The 23,977-nt window shown below is 36.0% G+C and overlaps 1 protein-coding gene across 1 annotated transcript; it reads right to left on the reverse strand.

Moving 5' to 3' along the window:
• Positions 1 to 5,245: 5,245 nt before the first annotated feature.
• On the reverse strand, positions 5,246 to 19,732 carry LOC118744513 (putative ammonium transporter 2). Its single transcript, XM_036477572.1, has 5 exons — positions 19,371 to 19,732; positions 16,848 to 17,133; positions 10,867 to 11,012; positions 6,630 to 6,879; positions 5,246 to 6,560 (listed from the first exon to the last, which is right to left on the reverse strand). The coding sequence occupies exons 1-5, from the start codon at positions 19,582 to 19,584 to the stop codon at positions 5,633 to 5,635; spliced, it is 1,824 nt and encodes a 607-aa protein (XP_036333465.1). The 5' UTR covers positions 19,585 to 19,732; the 3' UTR covers positions 5,246 to 5,632.
• Positions 19,733 to 23,977: the final 4,245 nt, after the last annotated feature.

Genomic DNA, 23,977 nt, shown 5'->3' on the forward strand with positions numbered 1-23,977 from the left:
GTTTTTCTTTAAAGATTCCTAAAAGAATCAATAAATTTCCGATACTCTTAAAGATTTCGGGAGCATTTGTTTGCAGGGTATATATATTTACGTATATGTTTAAATATATGCGGATATGTAAACAAAGCAAAACAGGCGATTATTTGACACAAGCGTGCTCATAAGAAGAAGCATGGCTTCTATGGCTATCACCTGTAATTGATGCGCCTTGCAGTGGCATGTAAACGAACCGAGTGACGTTTTTACAGGAAATAGTGCTTTTTGCGTTCCCGTACGCTTCTGCATCTGTTCTCCTTTTGCTCTTATACCATGTTCTGACCGACATCGAAAACATGTTTTCGTTGCTAAAACTGGTTTTCGACCTAAAACATGTGTTTTCGTCCGTGTAAAATCTGTCAAACGAAACGCTGAAAACTACTTGAAAACTCACGTTCCACTCATTCCAATCGGTGTCTTCTCTAGTTTTTTTCGATTATTTATCGAACTGGAAGTCGTATTTTCTCATTTTTAATACGCTATATCGTATTTATTGTTAATTTGCTCGCCAAACTAAAATAAGAATGAAAGCAAGAAGTTGCTAATGACAAGAAAATGTGGGAAAAGTATTTTGCTTTTGTTTTTGTGTAGCAAAACTGCAATCAGAGGATGTAAGAAATGTTAACGAAAACACTAACAGCCGGTGTGAACAGCCTTCAGCCCACAATTCCAAAACTCGTTTTCAAAGTGTTTTCGTTGTCGGTTAGAACATGGTATTAGTTTGTTCCAGTTAGGAATTTTCGAGATTTTAGAAAGTATCGATATCATGAATCGATTTAATTCATTGCATATAAAATCGATATGGCGATATATCGGGCTGAACAATATCGATATCGGAAAAATCGATGTTGAAAATCCCACTCCTAATATATATTAGAATATTAGACCTGCTTATCAACTCGCCTACTTGTGTTATTTCCATATTGTGTATTTAATGAGGATTAAAACGGCATGCCGGTTGTTGTTGTTGTTGTAGCGGCTACAACAACCCCGCCCAGATCGGTTGGTATCTCAGTCGTTGTCGTCAAGTTCCACTAACGGCAACCCTAAGAAGCGTGCAGCCTCGATAGGGTCAGTCCACAGGGACAAAGGCGTTAGGGTTGTAGGGTTTTCCGGGCATACGAAGAGATGTTTCGAGTCGAGAGGGGTCCCTCCGCATACCGGACACTCATTTGGCACATCTGCGTTTAATCTGCTCAGGTATGAGTTTAACCTGCTGCAGTAGCCAGAGCGAAGTTGGGCTATTGTGGTTCTTGTCTCCCGAGGCAGATGAAGGTCCGTCTCGTCAATGTCCGGTGGTTGTGTGCCTAGAACGGCATTCACAGTTCTGGAGTCTACATAACTCGAGACTGACTCCCTATGAATGCCGTTCAGGGCCTGTCGATATGCTGACGGGTCCAGAGGCTGCTTAATGAACCTCTGGACTTCGTCCGTTAGTTCGTAGTAGCGGGGAAAGGACACCACCCTGTGGAGCCCCCTGTTTTATTTTTCTGAGTTTGCTCGATTTGTCTCTGAGCCTCAATATCTTATAGTAGCGTGGAATGGCTGACGGTGTCAAAGGCCTTTGACAGGTCCAACGCTACTAGAATTGTTCTCTCGCAGGAACGGTTACGGTTAAGGCCACAAGTTATCTGAGTGTTTATGGCGTTAAGTGTTGTTGTACTGTGCACTTGACGGAAACCGTGCTGATGCTTCGCTGGGGTCAGATGGTTCGTGAAATACGGGGGAAGCAAAGCCTCTAGTGTCTTCGCTACCGGGGAAAGGAGTGTTATCGGTAGATACGAATCTCCTTTGTTTGCTGGTTTCCCCGGTTTGAGCAGTGGGACCACTCTCCCCACCTTCCAGATGTCTGGGATGATGATCGATTCTGAGATCTCGATTCTCTTATTTTCCATTCATCTTTAGTACAATCAGTTGTTAGAATTGCGAAATTGTGCAATTTCTGGCACAGGCAAAAGTTTTTATCTTGATAATGTTATCTGGCAAAATTTTGCCCATGGAGACCGCATATTGCTCTTGGCAAGCAATAATTATCAGAGCTTGATAAATATTTCCAGCAATTTGGTACTTTGACAGCTAAATTTTCATTTGCGTGATAGCTTCGTGGAGACAACATTATTGATATTTCAATATAAAAGCAAAAATTTAGCTGTTTTCTATTAAAATATTTTTTTTTTAAGTGATGAAATCCGGCAAAAAGAGTCATCTTACAAATGCTTTTATCAAGATAAAAAATGCACACACAAATATTGCCTCTGATAAAATTTTATCAGGCAATAAAAATTATAGATGGTAAACAAAAACGCCAATTTCAAGATATTGATTAGTTTAATATGACGATGTGTGAATCACAAATTTTATAGCAAATGAAGCAATTTTTCCACAAATTTACTATTAAAATTTTTAATTAAAACTCTTGTTACAATAATTTTAATTGATTCATTGTAATAGCATTAGTAGCTTTAATTGATGGCTGTATAATTGGCCAAAACTATTCAATTGTATAAAATGCCAAATCAGCGAAAATGTACTAAGCAGAAAATAAATTGCCAAATTAATCACCAGTGGCAACTGTGCAAGTGATCAGCTGTTTCGAAGGTTGCGTGGCTCCCCAAACCCCCCTAAACGAAAGAGGATGAACGCCGCTTTATGAAAAGTCACCCCTACCGCCCTCCCCCCCTAAAGACCCCTTGGGAGCTGTTTGAAAACAGCGGAAATTTTGATTTTTTCCAAAACCCTCAGTACTCCTTTCTCTGTTGCCCAAGAAGAGGGGCTAACCAACTTTTGCAGAAAACAACTTTCTGCGTAGGCGGCCTTCGGCCGTGCTTAGGGATTATAACCCTCACTAAGTATAATTCTCCTTTCTGTTTTACTAAAGAAGAGGGGCTGAACACCTTTTGCAGAGATATTTCGTGGATATTTTTTTGACAACTCAGCTCAGAAACTTTCAAAAAATACCATTGTTCCAACCGACATTATTAATAAATTAGTGCACAGATATAGTAAATTTTATTTTTGTAATAAAGCGTGAACTGTTGTCTACAAGTGTGTGTAAAAGTTTTTTGATTCGATTCACGCGTTTGGGCACAGCAACCCAAAATCGTTGTACAAATTCATAAAGAGTATCCCATATTAATGTTGATTTTAAAAATTAAAATAATCATGTTAAAATATCTGACATTTTTGTTGGAACGAAAGCGGAGATGTTTATGAAAAGTAATGTCAATTGTTCGGGAATACTTAAAGTTAAAACCAACATATTAAAGTTTTACATAGAGTTTTTGGACAAAATAAATTTAAGATTTAACTTCAAGCGTGAAGATATAAAACTTTTATAAATAATGACACCAGCTAAGGTAATTTCTAAAGAATATTAACCAATTTTACCTCTTTTGTTAAGTTTCCCCATCTAATATATTGCGATCATGATATAATACCTAGGCAGTGGGTATGAGGCTAAGTGAGCTTGATATTTCCAGCGATCTGGATGTTGATATGTTTTGGAAAAAAGTTTATTCTATTAAAAATGGAAACGGTTTGTAGCATTTCTTCCAAACTAGGGAGAGTATTGATGAGCCTAAGTTCCTCAGCTTTAACCGTTTTTTAACTTTCCTAACGGGCACTATTGGCGAAATATTCTTCCGGTACTGTTCCAGTTTGGATACTCTTATTTATTAGTAAGGCATAGAAATATCCCATATAATCAGCAGAGTCCTTAATAACACCTTCAGATAGTAGGTTGTTTTCCCCAATTTTCCGCTTAAATTTTTTGGCACTTTGAATAATGTCTTCCGTTGAGACCTCTTAAAATTTTAGCGTACGTGTGGAAGTTCGTTCCTCGAAATAGGCATAGTTTACACACTCTAAATTGGTATGTATTTCCAAAATGTTGTCTACGAAAAAATTATTTAAATTATCCCCAATTTCAAAGCTGTCTACGTAGTTGGTGTTATTTATTATTACTTCCCCAATAATTTTTTTTGACCTTCGCATTATTCACAACCTCCTTTAAGTATTTCCACATGAGTCGACTGTCACCCTTATTTATTCCCACCTTATGCTCTAAGTATTTATTTTTTTACACCTTACCATTTTTTATACCTGCTTCTTATATATTATATTCACCCCAGTCCCCTGACAACACTGCATTCTTATGGGATTTATACTTGTTGATCTCTGTCAATTGCCTATCATACCATTTGTTCCTCTGCTTAATAATAATAATAATAGATTGGCGCTAACACATATGTTAGTGTTTGGCCGAGCTTCTCCTCTGCTTAATGCGAGTTATTTTTGTGTATGTCAACTGCCTCATGGACCACATAATGCAATGAGTAATATACTCCAGCATGCCGTCAGCATCGAAAAAATTTAAGTTCGAGAAATTACACTGCCTTAGTAAACTCGTTAAGTTGTCAGGGTTATATCTCTCCCAGGATATTACTTCTGCCTCCTTAGGAAGTGGGTTTAGCTTATTGACATTAAGTCGAAACATTATTATTTCGTGGTCTGATATTCCATGATCCTCGACCTTTTCGCATAAAACTCGGTTATCATTAGAGTAAAACAAGTCGATACGTGTTTCCGAATGTTCCGTCACCCTTGTATTAAAATTTGTCAGCTGTTTCATAGCTTCTTGTGAGAATCCATCAATGAGTTTTCTGCTGTAGGTTGATACTACGTTCATGTTTATATTAAAATCGCCAATGACAACAGTGTTCACAGAATTTTCTGAGATTTATGCTAAGATATCCTCCATATATGTCACAAATTCCGCATCACTTGAGCATGGGGAGTGATAAACTACCCCGAGCTGCCACCTGGTGTCACAGTGTTTGAGTTGAATAACTATAAACCAAAGATTTTTGTCTATAGCCTTGTTAGTTAACGTTTTAAAACTGAGTGGGTTTCGAACGAGTATTATCACACCATTTTGTGGTTTTCTAGGCTCTTGAAGCATACCAACTCGGAACGCGCTGGTGGTAGCAGATGAAGAGGGAGGCCCTTCTGCAATGGAAAGACAATTGGAGAAGGACTGGGCTTTACTAGATATTTCCAATTGGAGTCAGTTGGCACAGAAGAGAAACGAACTGGGTCAAAATCGCTTAGGCGGTTACAGCGCCAAATAAGGAGAAGAAAAAGAGAGTCAATTAAGAATTGTACGCGTACATATTTCTGTTCTACGAAAACTTTATTCAAAGGCCGCTGTACTATTTATATTTATGGTGTTTTCGTTTCTAACAAAAAATTTCACCTTTTGATTGGTTTTTACCTTTCGTGTTCGATTCTAAAATAAGGGCAACCGGTGTACAAGTTTTGTGTTCGTTTCTTAAAATGTTACATTCTTGCAAGGCAAAAAATGCACATTCTGTGCCCTTTGCAACTTTGTCAGGGGAGAAAGTTGCCCTAAAACGGCAATATTATGAAATGTGTGAGCTAGACAAGAACAAGAAGTCAGAACTAAAAGGGCATGTTCTGCAGGATTAAAGGGCAAAATTTTTTGAAAGAAACGAAATCACCATGAGAAAAAAAAAGAATACATTTAGGATTTAATTGAAAATCCCTTCTCGAAACAAACATTTGCTATTCCGGCTCCTTAATCGACCCATGCGAAGTTGCTATCCTTGTCCATTTTCTTCGTTGAAATCACCGGTAATTCGTTATTCTTCGGTTTATAGAACCCATGTGTTATTTCTGTGTGTACATTACGATCCAGATCCTTGCTGATATGTACTGATTTAAGTTTGCGACTAAAAATATTTCCTACAGTTTGTGCTTTGATATCGGTTGAATTGTGAATCTTCTTCAGTATATTTTGTTCTTCGACGGCAAATTGTTCTTGCACATGTTTGGGCAGATCTGGACTCACTTGCTCGAGATATTGCTGCCATTGCAATAATTTATTATCTGCTGCGCGTAATTGTTCGATACTTTTCTCATGTCCGGGATTAAGACCAATAGGCTGAACACCAGCGAATTCATTGAGATCCACCTTAATTGGTGCCAGTGCTGAGATGGCGCGCGATAAGCCAATTTGGGAGTGGCGTATACGATGTTCCATCAAATCTGCGCCTAGCAACTCTTCATTGGGATCCATGCGAAGTGGTACAAATTTGTTGACAATATAGAGTAGTAGAAATGTTGAACAGATGCCCCAGCAGGCAAGACATAGGGCCGATAAGCTCTGTATGCCTACTAAATACCATCCGCCACCCTTGAACAGGCCTGAACGCCCTTTTGTTGTTTCGAGAGGAATAGGATTGTCGGCAAATAATCCAACAGCAATGACTCCCCAAATTCCACAAACACCATGAACAGAGCTCGCACCTACCGGGTCGTCCACGCCTAGTCGATCGAACAATGGCATTGCGACAACACAAAGTAGTGCGCCCAGCATTCCGATAATTAACGCTTCCCAAGCACGATACAAAAAACAGCCAGCCGTTATGGAAACCAAGGAGCCAAGCACGCCGTTAATCAGATCAATGATGTCCATGCGACCATCGTGACGCCAAAGTGAGTATCTGTAAATAGAGAATGCAAAGTTAATTGTTTGCAAGCATAGCGAATAAAATAAAGTTAAGTAGATTTACGCGCAACTTATGATGCCACCACCGAATGAGCCCATCATAGTCATAACAGCGGCACGTGCGGCATATTGCCATTTGGCACCACTCACTCCATAAGTACTACCCGAATTGAAGGCCAACCATCCCCACCACAGTACAAACAGGCCCATACATGCATTCACGGGATTGCCGAGCGGGAGAGGATCATAGCCGTCTGAATAGCGCCCCAGACGCGGACCCAACATAGCCGCAGAAGCGAAGGCGGCGGCACCACCTGAAAACAATATACAATAAAAAAGTTAGTACTCCACATCCGGAAAACTTGGTATCTTCTGATGCAGAGGAAAGGGATGCCGCTCACAGTGGACGCTGAGATCAGGCGCAACGCAATTTACATATGTCCGAGATTGACATAGCGAGCTGAAGAGGGAAACGAGACGTATCTCATAATAAAAAGAGTGATACTGAATTATTTCTCACATTGGTTAGAAAACCCGTACAAACGAATAATTCATTTAACGCAAAATCAGAATTGGCTAAATTATAAAATATATTGCTGTTCGCTTCCATTTCGTTCCACTGCGCAAATTTATTATTAAATAAATATCGAATAAAAGTAAAGGAGTTGTTTACTGTTGTTGTTTGCAAAGCTTTTGTAAGGGAGCTAATTATTGAATCATGGGTATAAACAAGGTATGTGATTAAAAACGGAAGCATATACCAAATTTCAATACGCTCAGATATTCAAAAGTGTATTGACTCGATTTTGTTTTCAAATCGGTGTTTTAATTCTCACATCGGTTAGAAAACAAGGATAAACACATCACTCATTTGACGCGAAGTGAAAAGGAGCTGGTATCCTTTATACAGCCCGCTTTAAATTTGAATTGTTATTAATACCGATTTTTTTCCATTTCAGTCAATAGCGCAAATTAATTATTAAAGAAATATCGAAAGAAAACAACAAATTTTCTTTACTTTGAAGACGGTTTCAGCGAGGGCGCTATAAAGACAGAGGTATAAACTTTTGAATCGGTTTATTGTAAATGCCATTCCTAGATTGGTATAAACAAGGTATATGTCAGCAACTTAGGTGACGTACAGAAGGTTTCAATAACAGGATGAATTCCTATAGGAACGAACACGGTGACCCGATAATAAGAAATTATTTGCTTTTACAAGTTTTGATCATTTATTTTTATACCCGAGCGCACTTGTGCACAAGGGTATTATAACTTTGTTCACATAACGGTTGTTTGTAACAGGCAAAACGAATCGAGATAGATATACAAATGTATACATCCGTCCGTCAGTCCGTCTGTGCACACGATAACTCGAGTAAAAATTGAGATATCTTAACGAAACTTGGTACGTGCACTTCTTTCGGGCGTAGGACGGATGGTATTGAAAATGGGCAAAATCGGACAATAACCACGCCTACCTCCCATATAACGGTAATTTTCAGAAATACGAAAACTGCGATATTTTAGCAACAACTGAAGATTATTCACTCAAAATTGATATTTACAATAATTCGTAGACGAAAAATAAGAATATTATATTTTTTTGGAAAATTGGCGTAGCCACGCCCACTTATGGTTACATGTGTATATCTTGGTTCCCACTGCACCAATTTCTTCCAAACTTGGCACAGTTGTTAGCCTTGCTACATCATACCAAATGACATAAATTTTTTAAACTCGGACAATATCCACACCCACATCCCTTATAACGGTAATTTGGAGAAATACGAAATCTTCGATAAATCAGTAATTATTAAAGCTAATTTATTCAAAATTGAGGCTTGCAACAATTCTTTGCCAAGAAATACGTTTATGATAAAATTTTGGAAAATGGGCGTGGCACCGTCCACTTATGATCACATATATGTATCTCGGTAACCGTTCTACCAATTTGTATCAAACTCGGCATGGTATTATCACATAAAAGCAAACGATTGATAATTATTGAAATCGGACTAAAATAGAGGCCGATTTTCGTATAACGGTAACTTTCAGAAATGCTTGAAACTTCAATATTTCGAAATTTAAGGGCGCTAAATTACTCAAAATTGATACACCCCGGCTTACCATGTAGCGGTAGCTTTCGGAAAGGTAAAATCATATATTTAATATGTACTTGCGCCGGGTATTTAATGTGCGGCTCCACCCGAACTTAGACTTTCTTACTTGTTATTTATTAGATTTAATTTATTTTTAACCGACTTAAAAAAAGGAGGAGGTTATGAATTCGTCACAATATTATTATTATTTTTGAAGTGAAACTTCTTTAGCGGCGGTTGGTTGGTTGGGAATAAATTAGCAAATTCAACGGAAATTGCACACGGAAATAGTGCAACGGAAGTTGTACACGGAAATGGTTGGGACGGAATCGAGTGCTTCTTAAATATATGCAAATGGTATTAATTTAACAAAAACTTGCTAATAAAAGGTTAAAGAATAAGACCAATACAAGAATAAAAGTAAAGGTGTGTACGTAAATAGATAAAGAAAAGGATAAAGGTAAAAATAAAAACAAAGACGCGTAAAGATAAAAGCAAAAATGAATATCGAAGTAAATTTAAACTTTTTACTCATTTGTATAAGGGCAAAGGTGGAGGGGAGTATGTATGTAGATTAAAAAAAATATTAAGAAAAGGGCGAGGATTAGGATACCGAAAAAAGAAAATATGCAGATAGAGGAAGAAAGATTAAAATAAAGGTAATTATAAAGAAAAGGAAATAGATAGAGACTCAACCTGCGAACTATTTCGATTGTGTTATCGATTTGGGTATCGATGTTTTTATCGATATATTTATTGATTTCGATTTTGTTATTGATTTTGATATCGATATTTTTATAGATTTTGCTATCGATATTTTTATCGATTTTGTTATTGATTTTGATATCGATATTTTTTATCGATTTTGTTATCGATATTTTTATCTATTTTTTTAGCGATATTTTTATCGATATTGTAATCGATTTTGTTATAGATATTATTATCGATATTTTTGATTGATTTTGTTATTGATTTGGGTATCGAAATTTTTATCGATTTCGTTATCAATATTTTAATAGATTTTGTTATCGATATTTTTATTTATTTTGTTATCGAGTTTTTTATCTTGATCGATTTTGATATCGAAATTTATATCGATTTGGTTTTTGATTTTGCTATCTACATTTTTTTAGAATTTGTTATCGATAACTTTATCTGTTATATTTTTATCGATATTACTATCGATACACATGATGTGACATCATATGACAGATCATTACATGATATGACATCATTTGGCATGACATGACATCCTATAACGTCACTTAACATTATATCACATGGCATCTTATCATGTCATCGCGCCGCACATCATCTAGGAGAATATGTAAATGAAGAAAAGGACAAAAAACAAAGATATAAAAGATAAAAACAAAGATGTAAGCTAGATATGTAACTTAAGTTTCACTTCTTAAGTGTGGCCCAGGCGCACTTACTTTTTTTATGTACATACATATGTTACCGCATAACTTTGGACCACGCTAACCGATTTCTATTATTCTTAAAGGAAAGGTGGTGCCTCAGAGGTGGTCCCATACTAATTTGGTTTAGATCCGATCACTGGATTGTGATGAAATTAGTTTTTTGCTTAAAAATAATTTGTTTTAGTATGTACATGCTACAACGAAAATCATATATATATATGTTATGTATGTATATAAAAAATCCGAATAACGAGATTTTTGGGCTATTTCAAACTTTACGATATTATGCTAAAATTAAATTGGCTATAAAACTGCATAGATACCCGAAAATCTGATTAAACATTTTGAAATTTTTATTGCAATTTTTTTAAATATGTCGAATTATTATAAATCTTTTAAAAAGTTTAAAACTTTGAGTTATATGATTTTCGTTGTAGCATGACTATATTTTCCTAAAAAAATAAGTGAAAACTAATAAATAAAAATAAATGGTCAAAACTTGTAAAAGCAAATCGTTTTTTATTATCGGACCACCAGTGTATGTGCATAACAAGCAAATTAATATTAGCGCAATTCATCTAAACGCGTAAATACTTCGTAAAAATGTAAAACTCGTAAACTTACTTAATTTGTGTGGAAAATCGGTTTATTTTCGTGGATTTACGCGTTTCCATGAATACCCATATTGTATTACATTGTATTTACGTACTTATAAATCTATCTGCTTATATACCAATTTTCATATATACTATAGTATACAAACATATGTACATACCTATTAAATGTACCGGCCCGCTTCCGGCTATATCCACAGCACCAAGATTATTGAGGAAGCCATGCTCACCCCAAACCCAACCGGCGGGTATGCAGTAGACAGCCGTGTTTAACAACGAGAATAAACAGTACGCTTTAAAATTACATCTGGAAAGTTGAGGTTAGATTAACTTAAGTAAAGTAAATACATATAATAATAATACATATGTACATTAGATGCCTTATTTTCTCCATACATTTTGCTAAAGTAGTTCAGATCCTGCCTACGGCAGGGGAATATGAAAATAAGACCCTAAGAACTTTACAAATTGATAAAAAATATTCAATATTGGAAAAACTGGATGAGCTACTCCGAAATCCGTGATATTTATAAGACTGTTTTGCTGTAGGTTTGGGTCCATATATCAAAAAACGTTCATCTTGCATAAGAAAGAAGAAAAAGATATCCCAACAACATGAAGAATAAGCCGCTAAAGCGAATGGCGTACTCAGTTTTTTAGTACAACTAACCAGAAAGTTACCCACGCGGCCTAAAATGACTATATGGTGTTATTTTTCACGAATTTTAAAATTTATTTGAAGGAATTTTCCAGATAGTAGCAATTTTTCTAAAAATAAAAATATTTAAGATTGGAGCTAATTTAATATAGTTTTTAAAACAGCTAACAGATTTTGAATTGCTTATATTTGAACTATGTAGTAGACTACAATCAGGTCTGACATACTTTAAAATTTGTTGAAGTTTTTAACAATATCGTTTCTACATGCTAGGTATGGTAGGGAAATACTTTTCTTTGCACAGTTACTATTTGAAAGAAATAAATAATTTCCGAAGATGCTAACCTCTCAAAGTGGTCCACGGGAGACTCGACGGGGGTCTACGTTGGCGTGAAAAAAATATGGAGGTACATGAGTTGTAAGTGGGGGTCCACTAAAATTCATTTCGTTTCGATAATAAATAACCAAAATGGTTGCTTATTTATGGCCTATTTATTTAACTTTAATTTTTTTGAGTGATGCATAGTGCTCTTGACGCACTGCTGAACTTACCGTTGGTATAACACTGAGTGAGGCGATGCGGAAATTGCCGGCGGCAGATATTTCAACACTTGTTTCTTTTCAATGCTACAGGATAGTACGCCACTATTACCTTTGTTGAGGAGATTCTAGAGAGAGAGTTCCCTGAGGGGGAATTCTGGTTTAATTCCAGCACTGAGCCCACGTACCTTGTCGAATCGTACATTGTCGAATCTTCACTGATGGCTCCAAAATTGACGCAGGGTCAGGATATGGTCAGGTATTTTTCGAAGTAAATGGGGATAAGTTTCACTTTTTTTTTTAGGGAAGATGCTTCTGTCTTCCAAACTGAGGTATTTGCAATCCCCAAAGCCATAGATTACGTGGTGGAAAATAGGTGGGGTTAAAGGAGTTTACGTGTCTACTGGTACAGCCAAGCTGCACCTAACGCATTGGTCAGCCCTTTTTCTAAGTACTTCCAAACTAGTTCGGCAATGCATGTCCGACTAAATTATGTTACTAAACATACCGAGGTTGCTTTACTCTGGGTCACTCGGGAGTGCTTGAAAATGAGACATTTGACCCTTTGGCCAGAGTTGGCTTAGACCAGGCCAACCATCAGAAACTGGGTGGCTACTTCGCTCAGCAATGACTGGGAGCCATCGAGTGGATGCAGGTGGGCAAAACTCATGTTGCCTTCAATCTCAGAAGGTCTGTCTGAGAAGATGGGACTGCTGACTGGTCCCTTCACGTGGCACAAACACCTGACTGTGATAGGCGTAAATTACAACTCCATTTGCCCATCCTGCTTTGAATAGGATGAGAAGGTGGTTTACTTCTAGAGCTTCTTGCTTGATTGTTTGTTTACCATCGATTTATCTAGATGCGGTCTCTTTTTTGTTTCTGAATTTAAAGTATGGCATAAAAAGCTTTGCAGTTTTGTTGTTTAAAGTTTTATGTTTTAAATATGCGAGTGACGAATATTTTTCGCATCACTTTGAAACTCGGAGCGATACAATTAAATATGCCATCAACACAAATGAACTATTTGATAAATACATCACATGCAAATTCATGAGTAAGCCGACCATGTGAGGAGTTTATTTAGTGCTCTTAAAAAATATAACTCCTCAGAGCGAGATAGTTCTTTCATGGCTTTACGAGCACTATTTTTTAAAACTTGCAAGTGTGTGATCACATTATTTTTAATAAATAGAACACAATGAAATATTTTATATTTATTTTTGCCACTCCGAATTTAGTCTTGAATCTTAACATTTTTTGATGAGCTTTGGAATATGTTAGAAATGAGAATCAGGGGGTCCACGGAAACCAATAAAGTTTTGAAAGGGGTCTACGAGAAAAATAAGTTTGGGAACCTCTGATCTAGCAGCAATGTCGAAGGGTAGAGGAAATGTTGATTAAAATTTAGATTCTCTATGTTCCGTTCGTTTGTCAAATCAGTCATTTTAATGTTAACGTATTCAGAGTAGAAATTGGTCATGTCATGTTTCACTACTGGCCTTAACTTAGTGGCTACGCCTAAACGCGTACAAATGTTAAGGTTAATTGCACTTTTCTCTTTATGTATTAAATTAATGAAACTTACCAGTTACGAAGTAACTACTAATTTTTGTCGTTTTCCCCATAAAACCCATGCATTAAATTAAATGCAGTTTCCCCCCAATGTATTGCTGGAGCTCTAACCTAAAATATAGGCTCCATTTTACGACAGGAAAATATCTTATTGGAAAAGTGGGCGTGGCACCACCTATACATGCTGCATTTTTGACACCATGCTCATGTAGAACACTGAAGATTATTGGAAAAATGGACGTGACATCTATTCTATCTATACCTATTAGTAACATTATAACTGTGAAAGTTTGTATGTTTGTTACTCCATCACGAAAAAGGGCTGAACCGATTGGAATATTTGGCCTTTTCGATGGTCCGATTTTCTTGAAATTGCACGTGTGCGTAATACAGATATAAAGAGAAATCAACCTACCAAAAACGGACACGATAGGTGGTACCGAAGTAGAGTTTTTTCAACTTAAAGTTAATTTACTATAATTTTTTAAAATTAAGAACCATTTGCTGCCGTGCTTCCAAACCGTTTGAACGATTGTTTAACAGTTCGAGAGGTGTTTTAAGGCGCCGCAAAGCAAGCGGGTATTGGCTAGTGTAATGTATGTAGTAATTATCAGTCGTAAATATAGATAAAGTATTCCACTGTACGTCAGTTTCATCCACGCCTAATTTGGCTTTTAAATTTTGTGATGATGTTTGTAAAGTTGGAAAGTGGTTTTTAACACGGCTTCACTTAAATTTAATTTACTAGTTCAAATATAACTCGATTCAAAATCTTTTCACTTTCTTAAAAACTACATTAAATCAGCTACAATAACCTGATCCGGGACAAATATACCGTTCGCAAAATAAAACGGCTTACAATAAAACAAATTTCTGTTGTTGATTTTTGTTTTTACCACCATAATAAAATTTAAAAAGGGGGACAAAAAATAGCACTTTGTTTGGAAATGACCAATGTATGTTCATAAAGTATTTACGTGGGTGATATGCGTAAAAGTTGTTGATATTTTTCATACAGGTATTATTGGAGATCAATTAGTCTCGACTTATCCCTTACGCGTGTAATTGGAGATCAATTAGTCCCCGCCTCATCTCTAACTAGCAAATTTCATATGCGCAGTTGGCACATAGAAAGAGCATTCGCTTAACAAACCAGAAAACCCTGGTTCCGTATCACAAAAAAAGTTCAATTTGTTCGAAGCCATTTTGAACACTCACTATGAGAATATTTCAGGGGTGTACATTTTTTTCGGACACCCTCAAAAGCTGTCAAATCGGGTTTCTTTAACTTTTTTGTTTGATGTGAAGCTACTTCCAGTCGAAACCAGAAGTTGGTAATACCACCAAAAGATAGAGAATTCGCCATTTATTAAGTTATATTTTTTCGTTTTTCAATACCGAACATATCCCTCAATTTTAGAGGTGGGGTCGACGGTTGATCTGTATTGAAAATGAATTCAAGGTTGCCTGCCAATTCTGATGGTCTTACAGTACTGCCAGTCCATGTTGAAAGTGCATTGTTGCAAGTATAAGTCAACATACTTCAGATGGGCTGTCATTTTGACAGCACATTATTAACATTATAAATAGATGAAATATCTAAGCAGCCCATTCTGATGGTCACATCATTTGAAAAATGCGAAAAAAAAACGTAATTTCCGTGCGTACGGACGCGCGAGAGAATACATATCGCACACGATCTTCAAAAGTGACACAATTAAACGTTTCACATTGTCGAAATTAAGGATGCTTTTATTTAACTAATGATATGGTATCTGAGATAATATTAATGGTATTTTCTCGGTTTTCTTCAACCAAATGCGAAAATTATGAAACCAAAGGTAACAACGAAATTAAATCATTTGAAAAAACTTCAACTGGAGTATTATAGACCAATACAGGACAAAAAAAAATTTAAATACATATGTATTCACAATGTTGTTCAAGTAAAATCTTTTTGCTATTCTTTTGTATAAGAATATGGTTTGCGCTTTAACAAAACCTATAAAAATCATTTAGAAGAAATCAACAATTTAGCCAAAATTTGTATTCTGAATTTTTAGAACATTTTCGGGTATATAGGTTCAAAGCCCATTAAATTTTATTATAACTAACAATGTGCAACTAAAAATTCCCGTTGATATATTTTTTTTGCCGCCGGTCTTTTGTGTTTTTTTTTTAATTTAAAAATTGTCATTTATAAAACTGGCTTTATTTTTTTAACTAAATACCTGTCAATTTTTTTTACTTAAAGAATCATTCAAGATATTTAGGCAATCAAAAGCTCCAGAAAAATGAGTTTTAAATTGAGCTCGATATGTTCGCGTTTTACTTGTCTATAAAAAACGTAATGCAACCGGCCGCCTGGTTTCAAGCCCTGGTCAAAGCAACATCGCAAAAAAATATAGAAAACAATTTTTTGCTTAACAGTGGTCACCCCTCGGCAGAATATGGCAAACCTCCGGAGTGTATTTCTGCGATGAAAAACAGCTTCTCATAAAAATACAATCGCCGTTCGGAGTGGGCGTAAAAGTGTAGGTCCCTCCCCTTTGGGTGACAACATCAAGGCGCACGCCACAAATCGGAGGAAAAGCTCGGCCAAACACTAACATATGTGTAAGCGCCATTCTATTATTATTATTAATGCAAGCGTTCGAAAATTAATGCAATAAAGTTGACTATACTTTTGGAAAGAAATTTATAATATAAAGGTAACTACAAAAAATAAAGCGGGTGTGAAGAGTTTTACTTGTTTTTCAAACAAAATCCTCTAACTAAAAACTACCAAAATGAAAAAAATGTATATGTATTTTTACCAACCCAAATTTTTTCTACCAATTTTGGTAATTTACCAAAGTGGCAACCCTGGTTGGCAACCTAAGGTAGGTTATGAGATCGTTCTCAGTTCAGTATGCATATTAGATTTCGAACATTCGCCTCAATATTTATCGCGCACGTATACCCATACGTAACATTAGACTGACCCAATTTTGGCCAATGTCGTTATTTTTTTTTGCTGGTAGCTAAAACTTTCGAATACTTGTATAAATTCACCTGACCAAGTCAGCGACCCCGAAAACATATATTTAGCCTGGAAGCGCGAAAATTTTCCACAAAATCTACCCTTGACATCTCCTTCAATACGCTCTAAAATATTACTTGGTAGCCAAAGATCTTACAAAACAGAGACTCGAATCGGGTTAATATTTGAATTTCGCAACCAAACTTGTTCAGATGAGTTTTCACAAGTATTCGAAAGTTTTTAGCTATCAGCCTCAAAATATAGCGTCATTGTATAAAATTGGGTCAGTCTAATAAATATATGTATAAGTGAGTGCATAAAAATTAATATAAAATTAATAAACGCACCTCTCCGCCATGGCGCCACTAACAATTGTTGTTGCTGTCGTAGCGAAGGACAACTGAAAGAGAAAGGCGGCGAAAATTTGTCCCATCAAAGGATCGCCCACCGGTGGGTCGAGCAGAAAATCTCCAACCGCTATGAATGGATTCGATAGCGGTCCACGTCCATAGCTCATGCCATAGCCGAAGAGCCAATAAGTGAAGCCACCCAATACAATGTCAATGACGTTCTTCATCATTATGTTCACCTCATTCTTAATTGACACACAACCTGACTCTAGCATGCCAAAGCCTGTGGGGAGAAAAAAGAAAGTTTGAAATGATGAAAAAATCAAAAAAAAAAGAATGAAAATAAATGCGTTTGAAGTAGGAAGTACAAGCTCGGCCTAACACTAACATATCTCACGCAATCTTCAAAAGTGACACAACTAAAAATTACACGTTCGCCAGAAAATGCGAAAACCTATTTCTTAGCACATGCTCATCATATTGGCAAGAGGACTTTACCTTAGGTTTCTTCAACAAATTATAACAAGATTTTACTCCAGCTTTTACTAAAAGGTAAATAAAGGCTCTGTGTGCATTTTTTGTGCATAATTTCTAAAATGGCAAACTTTGAGTTGTGTCACTTTTGAAGATCGTGTGCGATATGTGTAAGCGCCAATTACACGGTGCTACAAAAAAAAAGTCATGAAATACACCCGAAACAAAGCCTACTGTAGGTTGAAGGCACGGTCGAGCACAACATGGAAATAGGTCCCGTATAGTTCCACAACCCTCCAATTTTTTTATAGCAAAAAACCATTATTTTCATACTTGATGCACTTATCTATTAATAGCTTGACCATTTCCCATCCGATTTAAAAAATCGAAGAAGTTTTGAAAGGAGGATTTATAGACCTTTAAAACGATGTATATATACGTTGTAGGATTTAGCTAGTTGGGAGTTTTCATCGGTTAAATTTTAATGAGCCACTATTTTTCTTAATTTTTTTAACTTTGATCAGAGAAACACAACAACAACCACGTGGAAGGGAAGTTCTGAGCAAGAACGATGAATCCGCCTTTAATATATTTTTGAATGTTGTAAATACTCTGGTAGGTAGTCGATCGATCCACTCACATCTTGCCTGCAGCTTTTCGCCCACAAGCTTATCAATTTCACCATAGCCTGATGAATTCTTGTATGCTACAACCTGGTGCTGCAGACGGTGGGATCAAAGATTCCTTCCCTGCCTACCCTGGCATTGAGATTGCCTAAAACCATTTTTATATCGTGGTGACGACAGCGCTTATAGTTAAGACGCCTCGATCTTCTCTTCCGTTCGGGCATGGGCACAAATAAGCGAGGTGTTCGAAAAATCTCACTTTCATTGAGGACTTCAAATCATTGTCTATTAGCGAACCGCTTGCCTTACGACACTCTCGCTTGCAACTAGTCCTCATGGTAAGCAGACGCTGTGGATTTCAGTGGCTCTACACGAGTTGCTCACGTTGGCTAAGGCGCGTAAACGAGGACGTAAGTGTGGGAATTTAGTATAGATAAGCATTTGTAACTGGATTCATTGAAACCCTACTATTCCGCATCGCTTAGCTATATATGTACACCTCTTTTAATCGGTGATTAGGCTTATTTTCTTATCCACTAGAAATACACCACAAATAAAAACGAAAAAATTTCTAATACACGTATCTTGAAAGACATATTTCTATTCGTATCACTAAACAACCCATTTGCCGTTCGTTGGGTTTTCGGGTGCAGCTTTATTTCAGATCAGCACCATGAAATAAAGAATAACCTCAACATATCAAAATTTTTGCCTTATTTAAATTATTTTGCTAAATGAACATTTGAGTAGCCAACTTGCAAAGTGCGCTAGGTAATTTTTTTCGATTTTTAGTTTCTGGTGGGTAACGTACCAGTATTTAAAGTAGTTTCATGTCCACTAACAATACAGTGCAAAATCCTTATATGTTCTGAAAAAATAGCATTAAATGTTAACTACTCTTGCAAAAGTCGCTATGATACTTATGCATGTATTTATACACTTTCAAAACTCTCCACCTTCTGATGAACTTAGAAAATTGCAAGAAAACGTGGTGGTTTCGGTGCCTAGTGGAAGACGTCTTAAAAAAGAAGCAGACCAACCTTCTTGGAAGAGAGAACGTGAACAGCTAAAAAAAGCTAGCTATTGTAAAAATTACCGTTTCAAAACTCGCAATATTAAATTTTTATATATAAAATTTGCAAAAAGTGCCGCACTGCGATTTTGTTTTTTATTGTTATTATACAATTTGAATGGTGCTTGTTCTTGTAGAGGTTTTTTTTTTAATTTGTGGCTTACTATTATTAAATCACATAACGCTGTTTGCAAGTGGACTACTCATTTGGAATATTGATTTTAAAACGTTCAATACTTTTATATTTCCAAATTTATATTGAAATTTTATTATTTTATCTCCAAATTTTTATGTACTCGTATGAACATATGCATGTATATCGAATCACTTTTTTGCTCCAAACCTTACCAGTTTGCATTGTGAAAATGATGAATGATGACGTCAGCACCCAATTTGTGTCCTCGACACTAAGATCGTATAAGCCGGGTATTACATAACTGCTATTGCGTACAACACCCTTTAAAGCTGTTGCTTGTGAAGCTGAGACATTTGTCACTTTCGATGTCATCTCTAAGAAGTATTTGATTTTTTTTTTTATACTGCCTTCATACTTTGCTAGCATAAGATCAACATCCCAAACCTGAAGCGGATGCTAAGAGAAAATTAGTTGTTCACTATGCACATTTCCGCTGGCGAGAGGATAACGAGTGCTGTACGTTGTTTACCGACTATGACTGACGGGTGTTTTGAAGTAAATAGTTCGCCTGATTTTCGTTCATAATTGGTTGATTCGTGTTCGTGGTTCCTTTTAAATAATGGGCAAATAAATCGTTGAAAAAAAAACAACTAACAACAACCACTGCTAAAACTAAGTAGGTAAGTAGTCTCCGGACAACAACAGCTATTCATTCACATTTAAATTAGATTTGAAATTAACTGCACCAAATAAGCGTAGCGCTTCCCAGCCAGCAGTAAAACATAAATTTTGCCGACAGTGCGGGGTCGTACATTTTTCCGTTTTCGGAAACGAACTGAAAACAATTACATTTTTCGTTAACTTACGTATCCAAAAAACGTTCAAAGAGCGGAAAACCACCACAATTTCTTTCATTTTCGTATCCGGAAAATCGCTCAAAAATGATGATGTTATTTAAAACCAGTAATTGTATTTTTTTTTTTATTTTAAAGCGAGGGATCAATCCACTCACTTACTAAAGACTAGGAGCACGAGCAGCATAGGCCTTAGGATCTCTTAACCAAAATATACAGTTACAACTAGAAAGTTGTAGTAGGTTTGAAGGCTTGATTTTGTCGAAGCAGATTGTTCTCACGCTCTCAAGCTCGCATACCCCACAGTATCGGCACTAAGGTGGAGTTAGTCTTTTGAATATATGACTGTGGGTTAACAATGTATGTCCAATCCTTAGGCGGATGAACGATTTTAAATTATTACATCACTCGTCGTACGGGAGATGTGGTCTTCTGCCTACTCGGTTGCTTTCTCCCTCTTATGCCGTATCTGACTCGATCTGCCTCAAAATGTCTTCTTTGGCTAACTTTGCTCATCGATCGGCGGCTTCGTTTCTATTTATGCCACATCAGTTGTATTCTCTTCTCGCATTGCAATAGCAAATTTCTTATGTATATTTGAAACCAAATGATTTTGTTTTCGTACGTTCACGATTGATGCAATTGAAGAGAGGCTGGAAGATACTACTATGTATTTCCCTTTTGTTTCCATTGCAAATTTAACAGCTTCGAGAATTGCCACAGCCTCGAATGTGAACACGGAACAGCCATTATGCAGAACATTCGTGCCAATTGTCTGCTTTTCTTCATCTGGCACTGCAAATGCGATGGTGATTAAAGCTTTGGACCCATCAGTGTAAATGAATTTCCATTCCGTATATCGGAACGTATGCGCCAGTTGAAGGAAGGACTTACGGAAGACAGACGGAAGGGTGCTATTTTTTGGGAGACGAGATAACTCGCGTATTACGAAAGCTAATCAACGGGGGCGAACGAACAAACATCCAACATTTTGCGGCTTCAACACATCTTACAATTGCAGATTTTCTAGCCCTTTGGTTTCGAACTATGTCGGAGTCTTTCACTGCATCGTGGAGAAATGTCTTTGGGGTATGAGATTGGTATGAGTCTTTTGACATTATATGGGGCTCTTTCGTCTAATGATGGTAGGCCAGTTTTAGCTAATATGAATCTCGTAGGTGAGGTTGGAAATTCCCGGAGACTTCTCCTAATTGTAGCGTGGTACGGAGCGCATAATAACATGAGATAATTCTTCGCACAATTCGACGACGGATATTTAATCTCATTAAGTCGAGTGCGTAGATTTTACTTGATTTGCAAACAATGTCTAAATGTAAATCTACTATCATAAGGAATAATATTCGTAAGGAATTACAATTAGATATATTACAATTGTTGTTTTTTCCATTTTCGGACTTTTGCTGGCTGGGTTATTTCGATCTTTGGTGCATTGAACAAGTATGTATATATGTATGTGTATGTGTAAACGTGCCCTGCAAAAATTTGAGGACCAGGTCCACTTGGTCGTAGTTTTAAAGTATGTGCAAAAGGACCAGGTTGCATACTAGTAACTTGTTATGCTTACTTGGCCCACTTCAAACATAAAAAACCTATATATGTGTTGAGCACCACCTCTTCGTGGCCCATCGGCAATATGATTCGCCTGCCGAATGTGCCATGGTCCAAAAGGAGCAGTTGTCTAGGTGGTCCCATGTTATAAAGCGTTGGGCCAGAAGTGGTCCCATGTTATGCAGCGTTGGACCAGAGGTGGTCAGGTCCATTGACATCGCAATGTTAATGTAACCATATTTTCTCCATATATTTGGGCCATTTTCGTTACTAGTGTTGGTTACAAGGTACCGTGGTCCTGTACTAGTATTTAACCTAGTCCCACTTTTTGCAGGGTGTTTTCAGAAGTATGTATGTATGTGTGTATATATGTTTATATGGATGCATGGGCATTATTTGGATTTGAACAGTCAATGCGCTACTTGGGGTATTTCAAACATGGTAGAGTTTGTGAAATTAATGAAACTAGTAAATAGATTAAAGTGCAATGAAATGAATTTAAATAAAATAAAACTAGTTTAAATAAAATAAAATAACATTAGTTGAAGTAAAACACATAACATTAATTTAAGTTGAATTAAATCAATTTAAATCAAACTAAATTTAATTACATACATTACATAAAATAAAACTAAGTAAAATTTGTATTTGTCAATGTTATTGTGGCTTGTTAACATTTTATTTTTAATATTTTTATTGAGCTTTGTACCACGATTGTTTATTAGGAAAAATTGAAAAAGCAACAAAGTCTAAGCGGTAGAAGTTATAGCACTATTTCGGAGATCACCACAGCAGCAGCAGGACTTCCCTGCTGAAGTCTAGAAAAAAGAAGTCTGATGAGGAGATGTGGTGATCTCCGAAATAGTGCTATAACTTCTACCGCTTAGACCTTGTTGCTTTTTCAATTTTTCCTAATAAACAATCGTGGTACAAAGCTCAATAGAAATATTATAAGTAAAATTTATTTAAAATTAAATAATATAAATTATTGAAGTTTAACGACAAATTAAATTAAAAGTAAAATAAAATTATACTCAATGAAACGAAATTGAACTAAATTGAATAAAGTTACATAAAATTAAATTAAACCAATTTATATTAACTGCAATTTAATTATTAAATTATAATAATTATTAAATTAAATTACACACATAAATTAAAATAAAATAATGCTAACTTTCATGAAATAGAATTAAATTAAATATATTCAATTAAGTTAAAATAATTTACATAAAGAGCTGTTAATATAAATTTGTGCAGCTAAATTTAACTAATGATCTAACTATACTTTAAAACGGATAAATTAACGGCCGTAAGGTAAACAAATTTAGAATTAAATAAAAACGAATAAAAGAACTTGAAAATAGCGTACTCAATGCAACTTAAAATGCCTCCAAGATTGAATGCGAGTTGTCAACAAGTTTGCATGTCAACACGTTAACTAATCTGAACAGTGGCGTATCAACAAGCTCGTAAGTGTAGGTGGGGTTTTAGCGATGTACATATGTATGAATACAACTTTTTACAAATAATATAAGTTTACAATGGTATAGGCAAGATTGAGTATTTTGCACTTATAAACAAGTTCACTCGCACGCCATAAAGTTTTTAAGCACAAGAATGCTTCCTCAAATTGTTTTCTCACATATCCTTAAACCATTTATGTATGTATGTATGCTTCTAACGAGAAGATAGTTCTAGGTTAACGTGTAATTCGACTACGGTCTTGTGGGTTTTTAAGATGACAGTTACATTAAAAGTGCATGCAATTAAGTCCGCCAAGCATTCCCTAATAGCTTTATTTGAGATTGTTTAACGTTACACGTTATAATGATAGGAACAATGTTTAGATTTGCTTTCAGAATATTTGTTTAAAGGTGTTCAGTGTGGTTTTTAGTCTCCTGACCAGAAGCTTCATCCCTCCTTTGGACATTGAACTATGTATATAATTAGCTCCCTTAAAGTGTGTATGTATGTATGTATGTATTTACATACATACAAACAAATTAACCTTTAAACATACTCCTATAAAATTTACATGCACATTTATGTACATACGTGCGCATACCTTATGCGTGTACAGCTTTTACAAAGCCACAGATAATATAATATTTATCTATTTTGAAGGAGCGATTAAATTAAATTACTCAAAGGTTAACCTCGCCCCGTTCAGCCCTTAATCGTTTTGGCTTAGCGGTTTTTATACTTCGTGTGACGATGATTTGTTGTTGCTTTCAACACGTCAAAATTTAGTCAGTCATTGGCGTTTTTTTTCATGTAGACACGGTTTTCATGAATGAATAATTGTATGCATGAATGGAAAGTGGGCTGGCTGTTGAAGCGGAAAACGGAAGCAGAACTTTGCTGGACTATTTAAATTTACCTTTATATTGGAG

This window comes from Rhagoletis pomonella, unplaced genomic scaffold, assembly GCF_013731165.1.
Source record: "Rhagoletis pomonella isolate Grant_MI unplaced genomic scaffold, Rhpom_1.0 Rhpom_scaffold_00001, whole genome shotgun sequence".
In the NCBI taxonomy this organism is placed as follows: Eukaryota; Metazoa; Arthropoda; class Insecta; order Diptera; family Tephritidae; genus Rhagoletis; species Rhagoletis pomonella.

What these genes read in the sequence shown, in the direction of transcription:
- LOC118744513 (XM_036477572.1), bottom strand. Translation starts at nt 19,584, where the DNA reads ATGCTAGCAAAGTATGAAGGCAGTATAAAAAAAAAAATCAAATACTTC. An exon ending in CATTTTCACAATGCAAACTG is followed by an intron (nt 17,134 to 19,370) that starts GTAAGGTTTGGA and finishes TTCTCCCCACAG; the next exon opens with GCTTTGGCATGCTAGAGTCA. An exon ending in GGTGGCATCATAAGTTGCGC is followed by an intron (nt 6,561 to 6,629) that starts GTAAATCTACTT and finishes CTCTATTTACAG; the next exon opens with ATACTCACTTTGGCGTCACG.